At 55.0% G+C, this 10,349-nt stretch overlaps 1 protein-coding gene across 1 annotated transcript; it reads left to right on the forward strand.

Moving 5' to 3' along the window:
• Nucleotides 1–1,319: 1,319 nt before the first annotated feature.
• SPEF1 (sperm flagellar 1) lies at nt 1,320–9,769 on the forward strand. Its single transcript, XM_058804348.1, has 8 exons — nt 1,320–1,374; nt 2,633–2,764; nt 2,858–2,969; nt 3,837–3,987; nt 4,905–4,953; nt 5,229–5,286; nt 5,865–5,973; nt 9,593–9,769. The coding sequence occupies exons 1-8, from the start codon at nt 1,320–1,322 to the stop codon at nt 9,698–9,700; spliced, it is 774 nt and encodes a 257-aa protein (XP_058660331.1). The 3' UTR covers nt 9,701–9,769.
• Nucleotides 9,770–10,349: the final 580 nt, after the last annotated feature.

A 10,349-nucleotide genomic window follows, 5' to 3' on the forward strand; every position in this document is an offset into this window, starting at 1 on the left:
CAAAAAAGCAAAACAAACTCAAAAATCCAAAACAATCCCAAATAACCCCAAAACAGCTCCAAAAAAACCCCCAAAGAACAAAAATAATCTCAAATATCCCAAAAAAAACGCCAAGATTCCTAGAACACACCCAAATAACCCCCTCAAAAATATCAATCCCACAAAAAAATTAAGCAAAACAAAACAAAAATTCCCAAACAAACAAGACAGGGAAAGAAAAGAAAATAAACAAAAAAGGTCCGGGGGGGAAAGGGGAGGAAAATGGGAATTAAAAATGGGGAAATGTGGGGAAAAGGGAAAAAAAATGAGGAAAAAATGGGGGAAAGAGAATAAAAAGGGGGGGAAAGGGGGAGAAAACGGGGGGGAAAAGGGAATAAAAATGAGGAAAAAAGGGGGGAAAGGGAATAAAAAGGGGGGGAAGTGGGGGAAGGGAATAAAAAAGGGGAAAGGAGGGGGAGGAAGGGAATAAAAAGTGGAAAAATACGTGATAAAAGATGGGAACTAAAAGAGGGGGAAGAGAGGGGTGAAAAAGGTGGCAAATGATATTAAAAGGGGGGAAGTAGGGTGGGAATAAAGGAAAAAAATTAATTAAAAGACGGAAAAGAGGGAGGGGGAAGAGAGTAAAAAAGAGGGGAGGGGAAGAAAAAGGAGGAAAAAAAGGGGGGGGGGAAAGGGGAAAAAATTTTAAAAAGGGGGAGGGAAATTAAAAAAAATGAAGGAATTCCGGGGGAAATCCCAAAGGAAATCCCATGGGGGGACTCTGACGTCACACGGGACGCAGGTGACAAAGCCAGCGGGGATGTCCCCAAGTGCCACCCGCCGTGCCCAGCGACACGACGGGGGACACGCCACCAGCCCGCGGTCGCCCTTCGGCGTGCCGGAGGAGCCGCGGAGTGGCCGCTATGTCGCGATATGTCGCGCGCGGTCCCCGGTCCCGCTGTCGCCGGTCCCGCGCCGCGTCCGCAAGGGGGCGCCAAGGCCGGCGGCGCTGTTTATATGCAAACATGGAAGCGGCGACAGCCAATAGAAGCGCGTGATAGGCGGGGACAAGAAGATGATTGGTTAAAACTATTATTGGCGGGATTTAGAGCGAATAGAAAGGCGCGGAGGGTGGAGCCGGAGATAATGCGGAAGTGCTCTATGGCTGGCACAGCGGAGTTGGGGCGGAGCCGGATGATTGACGGGAGATACAGCCAATTGAAGGCGGGAATGGGGTGGAGAGGCGGGGTCAGAGGATGGGCGGGGCTTAAGGCGCGGGGAGTGTTTCGGGGGACATTTGAGAGGGAATTTGGGGACACGGCCCGGCCAGAGGAGGGAACATGGCTGGGGGAAGGGACAAGGAGGGGGTGGGTGTTGAGAACCCCCCAGGTGCAGGTGAGGGGCGGTTCTCCCTGCTGGGGGGGTCTCGTTCACCACCAGCCCCCGGTCTGGGGGTGTCACTGTCACCTCCTGGGGTTGTGGCTGTGCCTATATCCCATCCGTGGCGTCTATGTCCAATCTCAATGTCCATATCCCATCCCTGTGTCCATATCCCACCTCCAGTGTCCATATCCCATCCCAAAATCCATATTCCACCCCAATGTCCATATCCCATCTATGGTGTCCATATCCCATCCCTGGTATCCATACCCCATCCCTGGTGACCCTATCCCATCCCAATGTCTATATCCCATCCATGGTGTCCCTATCCCATCCATCATGTCCATATCCCATCCCAATGTCCATTTCCTATTCCCAGTGTCCATATCCCACCCTAATGTCCATATCCCATCCATGGTGACCATATCCCATCCCAGTGTCCATATCCCATCCATAGTGTCCATATCCCATTCACAGTGTCCATATCCCACCCCAATGTCCATATCACATCCATGATTTCCATATCCCATCCATGATGTCCATATCCAATTCCAATGTCCATATCCCATCCCAGTGTCCGTATCCAATTCATGGTGTCCATATCCCATCCATGATGTCCATATTCCATCCATGGTGTCCATATGCCATCCCATTGTCCATATCCCACCCCCATTTTCACAGCAGCAGATGTGGACACCCTGCAGGCCCTGCTCTTGTTGCCATGGCACCGACGCTCCCTGAAGCCCCGCCCCCATTGTCATGGCAGCAGAAATGCTCCCTTGAAGCCCCACCCCCTGTTGCCATGGCAACAAGACTCTCCCACGAAGCCCCGTTGTCGTAGCAGCAGCGACGCTGCCAATAAGCCCCGCCCACTTTCCATGGCAATGGGATGCTCCCATTAAACCCCGCCCCATTGCCATGACACCATGACTCTTCCTTCAAGCTCCGCCCTCGTTTCTATAACAGCAGAAACGCTCCCATTAAACCCCGCCCCTGTTGCCTTGGCAACCGCGACGCTCCCATTGAACCCCACCCTCGTTGCCACGGCAGCAGACCCGCTTCATTAAAGCCACGCCCCCGTTGCCATGGCAATTGGACTCTCCGCGCAGGCCCCGCCCTCTGTTGCCATGGCACCGTGAGACGCTCAGTGCCGGTCCCCGCCCCCGTTGTCATGGCAGCGCAACGCTTCGCACAGTCCCCGCCCCCGTTGCTATGGCACCGCGACGCTCCCCGCAGGCCACGCCTCCGTTGCCATGGCAGCGGGGACGCTGAGGCCGGGCCCTGATGGCGGCCGAGGGGCCGGAGCCGGGCCCGGAGGCGTCGCTGGTGTCCCTGTACCGCTGGCTGGACACGGTGCCACTGTCGCGGCCGCGCAGGAACATCGCCCGCGACTTCAGCGACGGCGGTTGGCCTTGCGGGGACGCGGCGGGGTGGCCGGGGCGGGCTGTCCCTCTGTTCCCGTGGTGCCACCCGCAGCGTGTCCCCGCTGTCCCCGCAGTGCTGGCGGCCGAGGTGGTGAAGTTCTTCTTCCCCTCCCTGGTGGAGCTGCACAGCTTTGTCCCCACCAGCTCCACGGCGCAGAAAGTCGCCAACTGGGGCCACCTCAACAGGTAGGGATAGGCGCCACCAGCTCCGTGTGACCCCCCCCACCCCCCGTCCGGGGTGTGCCCAGATTGTCCCCACCTGTCCTGCGGGTGCTGTCGCCCTGTTGGTCACATTCCGACAGCTCCGTGTGGCCACAGAGCCACCGTGGTGTGCTGCGGGTGGGGATTGGTGACCCCTTGTGTCCCCCCTGTGCCCCTCTGGGTCCCTCTGTGTCCCTCTATTTCTGTCTCTGTCCCTCCATGTCCCTCTGTCTCCCCCCTCTGTGTCTCCCTGTGTCCCTCCATGTCCCTCTGTGTTCCTCTATGTCCATCTCTGTCCCCTGTGTTCCTCTGTGTCAGCCCATGTCCCCCTGTGTCCCTCTCTGTCCCCCTGCATCCCATGTCCCCTTGTGTCTGCCTGTGTCACTCTCCGTCCCCCTGTGTCCCTCAATGTCCCTCTGTCCCATGTCCCTCTGTGACCCCCTGTGTTCCTCTCTATCCTTCTATCCCTCTGTGTCCCCTTTTGTCCCTCTCTGTCCCTCTCTACCCCTCAGTGTCCCCCTGCATCCCATGTCCCTCTGTGTCCCTCTGTGTTCCTCTCTGTCCTTCTCTGTCTCTCTAGGTCCCCCCATGTCCCCCTGTGTCCCTCTGTCCCCTGTGTTCCATGTCCCCCTGTGTCCCTCTATGTCCCTCTGTGTCCCTCTGTCACCTCCCCTGGCTGTTCCATGGATATCCCGAATTCCAGGAAGGTGCTGAGCAAGCTGAACCTGCGGCTCCCTGAGGAGATGATCCAGGCACTGGATCCCCACGTGTCCCTCTGTCCCCCTGTGTCTCCTGTGTCCCTCTGTGTCCCTCTGTCACCTCCCTGGACATTCCATGGATCCCAAATTCCAGGAAGGTGCTGAGCAAGCTGAACCTGCGGCTCCCTGAGGAGATGATCCAGGCCCTGGTGCGGAGCCAGCCGGGAATGGCCGAGCAGCTCCTGCAGCTCCTGCGGGACAAAATCCTCCAGAGGCAGACGAAAGGCAAGGGAGGGGCTGGGAAGGTGAGGGAACCCCGAAAATGGAGAGGAAATCCCAAAAATGGGAAGGGAAATCTCAAAAATGGGGAGGAAATTCCAAAACATGTGAGGAAATTCCAAAAATGGGGAGGCAATCTAAAAAATGGGGAGGAAATCCCAAAAATGAGGAAGAAATCCCAAAAATTGTGAGGAAATTCCAAAATTGGGGAGGAAATCCCAAAAATGGGGAGAGAAATCCCAAAAATGGGGAGGAAATCCCAAAAATGGGGAGGAAATCCCAAAAAGGGTGAGGAAATCCCAAATCTGAGGAGGAAATCTCAAAAATGGGGAGGAAATCCCAGAAATGGGGAGGAAATCTCAAAAATGGGGAGGGAAATCCCAAAAATGGGGAGAAAATCCCAAAAATTGTGAGGAAATCCCAAAAATGGGGAGGAAATCCCAAAAATGGCTAGGAAATCCAAAAAATGGGGAATTCCCAGGAATGGGAATGCTGAGGAAGGTTGGATATTGGGGTCTGGGGAAAGCTGGGATAAGGGAATGATCCCTGAGTGGGATTTAGGGTTGTTCCCAACAGAAATCCTTCCTGGATTCTGCTCTGGAGCAAAGCTGGGAGAGCTGGGAATGTTCTCCTGGAGAAGGGAAAATTCCAGGGAATCCTCAGAGTCCCTGCAGGGGCTCCAGGAGAGCTGGAGAGGGACTGGGGACAAGGCCTGCAGGGACAGGAGCCAGGGAATGGCTCCCACTGGGAAAGGGGAGATTGGGCTGGGATCTTGGCAAGGAATTGCTGGCTGGGAGGGTGGGCAGGGTCTGGGCTGGAATTCCCAGATTTGCTGTGGCTGCTCCTGGAAGTGTCCCAGGCCACTTTGGGGTCACCTGGGCTGGTGGCAGGGGACTCCCAGGTGTGTCCCAGGTGTCCCAGGGGTTTTCCTGCCTCTCCTCAGCCCCCAGCGGAGTCAGCAGTGCTCGACGAGGGCAGATACCTGGAAACAGGTAAAGGATGGGCAATAAAGGATCCCAAAATTCCCCTCTGGGACTTTTTGGGGTCCCTGGGAGGGGACAGTGGTGTCGGGGCAGGTGACCCCATCCATCCATCCATCCATCCATCCATCCATCCATCCATCCATCCATCATCCATCCATCCATCCATCCATCCATCCATCCATCATCCATCCATCCCTCCATCCATCCATCATCCATCCATCATCCATCCATCCATCCATCCATCCATCCATCCGTCTGTCCGTCCATCCCTGTGGGTTTTCCAGGCCAGCCCAGGTTCCAGAGCAGTTTGGGAAGGGGCTGCAGCCAGGACAGCGCTCCCAGGTGAGGGCTGGGCAGTGGACGGGGCCCTTTTGGGGTCAGGGGGTCTTTATGGGGTCCCTGTGAGGGTTTGGGGTCTCTGTGGGGTTTGGGGTCACTGTGAGGGTTTAGGGGATCCCTGTGAGGGTTCGGGGGACCCTTTGATGGTTTGGGGTCACTGTGAGGGTTTGGGGTCACTGCAGTTGTGTGGGGATCACTGAGGGAGGTCAGGGGATATTTGTGGGGTTTGGGATGTCCCCATGGGGATGTGGGGATCCCTGTGGGGCTTGGGGTCACTGTGAGCATTGGGGATGTCCCCACAGGGGTTTGGGGGGTCCCTGTGGGGTTTGGGGGGGTCACTCTGGTGTTTGGGGTGTCCTCATGAGGGTCAGGGGTTCCCCCTACAGCTCTTGGGGCCCTTTTGTGGGTCAGGGACTCGCTGTGGGGTTTGGGGTCACTGCGGTGGCTCTGGGTGTCCCCGAGTGTCCCCTGGCTGTCCCGGCGGGAGATCAGGACATTCCCATGGGATCGGGGACAGGATTTGGGGACTCCCCTCCGTGGGGAGGGCTCAGCGCTGTGCCCACGCCGCGTCCCCGCTCCAGGACGGTGACAGTGGCGGTGCCAGCGCCGCCCGGGGCCAGCCCTGAGGACATGCGACAGCAGCTGGCGGAGCGCGAGCAGGCGCTGCAGCTGGCGCGGGACACGATCCAGGTGAGCCCATCCCCAATCCCCAATCCCAAATCCCAAATCCCGAGGTCTGGAGGGATCCCGGGTGTGCGGGGACATCCCGGGGGGACACGGGCGACACCGGCCTGTCCCCGCGCTCCTTCCCGCCTTTTCCGCGTCACCTTTTCCCGACTTTTCCCTGACCCTTCCCTCCTAAAATTTTCTGTGTCCCCTTTCCCAGTTCTTCCCTGTCCATTCTTCCCTAAAATTCTCCCTGTCCTTCCTTCCAGTTTTTCCCGGTTTTCCCCGGTTTCTCCTGGTTGTTCCACGTCCCATCTTCCCTTAAACTCTCCCTGTCCCCCTTTCCTGACTTTTTCCTGACCCCCTTTCCCGGTTTTTCCATGTTCCCTATTCCCGGCTTTTCCCTGTTCCCTTTTTTCGGCTTTTCCCTGTCCCTCCTTCCCTAAAATTTTCCCTGTCCCCCTTTCCCAGCTTTTCCCGTCTTTTCCCGATCTTTCCCCGACATCTTTTCCCGGCTTTTCCGTGTCCCTCCTTCCCAGTTTTTCCCGGTTTTTCCCTGCCCCTCTTTTCCAGCTTTCCCTTGTCCCTTCTTCCCAAAAATTTTTTCTGTCCCCCTTTTCTGGCTGTTCCCTGTCCCCTTTTCCCACCTTTTCTCTGTCCCCTATTTCCGGCTTTTCCCAGCTTTTCCCGGCTTTTCCCAGTTCCCCCTTTCCGGCTTTTCCCTGTCCCTTCTTCCCTAAAATTCTCCCTGTCCTTTCCTTTTTTTCCCGGTTTTTCCCGGTTTCTCCTGGTTGTTCCACGTCCCATCTTCCCTTAAATTCTCCCTGTCCCCCTTTTCCTGGCTTTTCCTGGTCCCTTCTTCCCTAAAATTTTCCCTGTCCCTCCTTCCCAGGTTTTCCCGAGTTTTCCCTGTCCCCTTTTCCTGGCTTTTCCCTGTCCCCTTTCCCGGTTTTTCCCAATCCCTCCTTCCCGGCTTTCCCTGTCCCCTCTTGCCTAAAATTTTCCCTGTCCCCTTTCCCAGCTTTTCCCTGTCTCCTATTCCCGACTTTTCCCGGCTTTTCCCTCACCCTTCTTGCCTAAAATTCTCCCTGTTCCCCTTTCCTGGGATTCCTCGGTTCCTCCTTCCCTAAAATTTTCCCTGTCTCCCTTTCCCAGCTTTTTCTGATTTTTCCCTGTCCCCTTTTCCCGGCTTTTCCCTGTCCCTCTTTCCCGGCTTTTTCCTTTCCAGGCTTTTCCCAGCTTTTCCCGGCTTTTCCCTGTCCCCCTATCTTGGCTTTCCCCGGTCCCTTCTTCCCTAAAATTTTCCCTCTCCCCCTTTTCCAGCTTTTCCATGTCCCCCTTTCCCGGTTTTTCCCCGTTCCTCCACTAAAATTCTCCCTGTTCTTCCTTCGCGGTTTTCCCCGGTTTCTCCTGATTGTTCTCTCCTTCCCTAAAATTTTCCCTGTCCCTCCCTCCCAGCTTTTCCCAACTTTTCCCAGCTTTTCCCGATTTTTCCCGATCTCTCCTTTCCCGGCTTTCCCCCCTTTCTCCCCTTCCTTCCTGGCTTTCCCCGGTTTTTCATGGATTTTCCCGGCTTTTTCTGGTTTCTCCTGTTTTTTCCCTGTCCCTTCTTCCCAAACATTTTCCCTGTCCCCCTTTCCCGGCTCTCCCTGGTTCCTCCTTCTCTAAAATTTTCCCTGTCCCTCCTCCCCAGCTTTTCCCAGATTTTCCCGGTTTTTCCCTGTCCCCTTTTCCCAGCTTTCCCTGTCTCCTGTTCCTGGCTTTTCCCGGCTTTTTCCTGACCCTTCTTCCCTAAAATTTTCTGTGTCCCCTTTCCCGGTTTTTCCCCGTTTCCCTCCTAAAATTCTCCCTGTCCTTCCTTCCCGGCTTTTCCCTGTTTTCCCGGGTGGTTTTTTCCGGTTTTTCCAGGTTTCTCCTGGTTGTTCTCTGTCCCTTCTTCCCTAAAATTTTCCCTATCCTCCTTCCAAATTTTTCCCTTTTTTGCCGAATTTTCCCGGCTTTCCCCTGTCCCCTTTTCCCAGTTTTTCTCGGTTTTTCCCGGTTTTCTTCCAATTCCCCCTTCCCGCTTTTTCCTGTCCCTCAGATTTCCCCTCAAATCCGGCTTTTCCCCGCCACAGATGTAAATTTCGGGAAGGGAAAAAATTCTGTGGGATAACCGGGAATGGGAACAGCGGGATATTCTGGAATTCCCATTTTATTTTGTAATGGAAAAAAGATCAGAACCCCAAATCCATCTCTTCTCCTCAGGGGGAAAAAACCCCAAAATTCGTCTGGGAAAAAAAACCCAAACTTCCCTGCTCCGGGAAGACCCCTTGGAATGGGTTTGGAATTTTTGGATTTTGGGATTTTGGGATTTTGGGGATTTGAGGATTTCAGGATTTTGGGGATTTTGGGGATTTGGGATTCCCGCAAATCCGGCAGGCCAAGGTGGAGTGGAAACTTCAAATCCATCTCTTCTCCTCTAGTGGAAAAAAAAACCCAAAATTCCTCTGGGAAAAAAACTCCAAAATTCCCTGCTCCGGGAAGACCCCTTGGAATGGATTTGGGGTTTTGGAATTTTGGGGGTTTGGAGTTTTGGGGGTTTGGGGATTTGGGATTTTGGGGATTTGAGGATTTTGGGGATTTGGGGATTTGGGATTCCCCCAGATCCTGCAGGCCAAGGTGGGATGGAAATTTCAAATCCATCTCTTCTCCTCAAGTGGGAAAAACCCCCCAGAATTCCTCTGGGAAAAAAAACCCAAAAATTCCCTGCTCCAGGAAGACCCCTTGGAATGGGTTTGGGATTTGGGGATTTGGGGGTTTGGGATTTTGGGATTTTGGGGATTTTGGGGATTTGGGATTCCCGCAAATCCTGCAGGCCAAGGTGAGATGGAAACTTCAAATCCATCTCTTCTCCTCTAGTGGAAAAAACCCCCCAAAATTCCTCTGGGAAAAAAAACCCAAAAATTCCCTGCTTTGGGAAGACCCCTGGGAATGGATTTGGGGTTTTGGAATTTTGGGGTTTTGTAGTTTTGGGGGTTTGGGGGTTTGGGATTTTGGGGATTTGGGATTTTGGGGATTTGGGATTCCCCCAGATCCTGCAGGCCAAGGTGGGATGGAAATTTCAAATCCATCTCTTCTCCACAAGTGGAAAAAAAACCCCAAAATTCCTCTGGGAAAAAACCCCCAAAAATTCCGTGCTCTGGGAAGACCCCTTGGAATGGGTTTGGGATTTGGGGATTTGGGGCTTTGGGATTTCGGGATTTGGGATTTTGGGGATTTGGGATTCCCGCAAATCCTGCAGGCCCAGGTGGGGTGGAAACTTCAAATCCATCTCTTCTCCTCAAGTGGAAAAAACCCCCCAAAATTCGTCTGGGAAAAAAAAAAAAAAAAAATTCCGTGCTCTGGGAAGACCCTTGGAATGGGTTTGGGATTTTGGGATTTTGGGGTTTTGGGGATTTGGGATTCCCCCAAATCCTGCAGGACAAGCTGGGGCTGAAATCTCAAATCCATCTCTTCTCTTCAGTGGGAAAAACCCCAAAATTCTTCTGGGAAAAAAACCCCAAAATTCCCTGCTCCGGGAAGACCCCTTGGAATGGGTTTGGAATTTTGGGATTTTGGGGTTTTGGGATTTGGGGATTTTTGGGATTTGGGATTCCCGCAGATCCTGCAGGCCAAGGTGGGGCGGCTGGAGCAGCTCCTGCTCCTCAAGAATCTCCGCATCGACGACCTGAGCCAGCGGCTGCAGCAGCTGCAGGGCCAGCGCCGCTGAGCCGCGACAGCGACAGCGACACCGCGGGGACAGCGCGGGGACAGCCGGGGACAGCGCGGTGGCTCCCGGTGGCTCTGATGGTTCCCGGTGGCTCTCGGTGACTTTGGTGGCTCTCAGTGGCTCCGGTGGCTCTTGGTGGCTCGCGGCGCTGGGGATTAAAGAGTTGGATCCTGGCGTGGCCAGAGTGGCGGTGAGGGGACATTGGGGACACTGTGGGGACAATGGGGACGTTGGAGACACTGGGGGCAGTGGGGGGACAGCAGGGAGGGCACAGCAGGGGGACACTGTTGGGACACTGAGGGGACACTGTAGGGACACTGGGGACATTAAGGGGCACTGAGGACATGGGGGGACACTGGGGACACTGTGGGGATGGTGGTGGGACACTGGGGACACTGAGGAGATACTGGGGACAGCGTGGGGACAGCAGGGAGGGCACAGCAGGGGGGGACACAATGGGGACAGCAGTGGGGACACTGGGAACATGGGGGGATACTGGGGACAATGGGGACACTTTGGGGAGGGGACAGTGATGGGGACACTGTGAAGACACTGTGGGGACACTGTGGGGACACTGGGGGGACACTGGGGGCAGTGGGAGGACACTGGGGGGACAGCACAGGGGATACTGGTGGGACACTGAGGACAG

Source organism: Ammospiza caudacuta, chromosome 4 (genome assembly GCF_027887145.1).
Source record: "Ammospiza caudacuta isolate bAmmCau1 chromosome 4, bAmmCau1.pri, whole genome shotgun sequence".
NCBI lineage: Eukaryota > Metazoa > Chordata > Aves > Passeriformes > Passerellidae > Ammospiza > Ammospiza caudacuta.

Excerpts from the sequence above, each read along its gene's own strand:
- SPEF1 (XM_058804348.1), top strand. The coding sequence starts at position 1,320 with ATGGCTGGGGGAAGGGACAAGGAGGGGGTGGGTGTTGAGAACCCCCCA. Across the intron at positions 3,988-4,904 it reads GCAAGGGAGGGGCTGGGAAG|CCCCCAGCGGAGTCAGCAGT; the intron begins GTGAGGGAACCC and ends GCCTCTCCTCAG. Across the intron at positions 5,974-9,592 it reads TGGCGCGGGACACGATCCAG|ATCCTGCAGGCCAAGGTGGG; the intron begins GTGAGCCCATCC and ends GGATTCCCGCAG.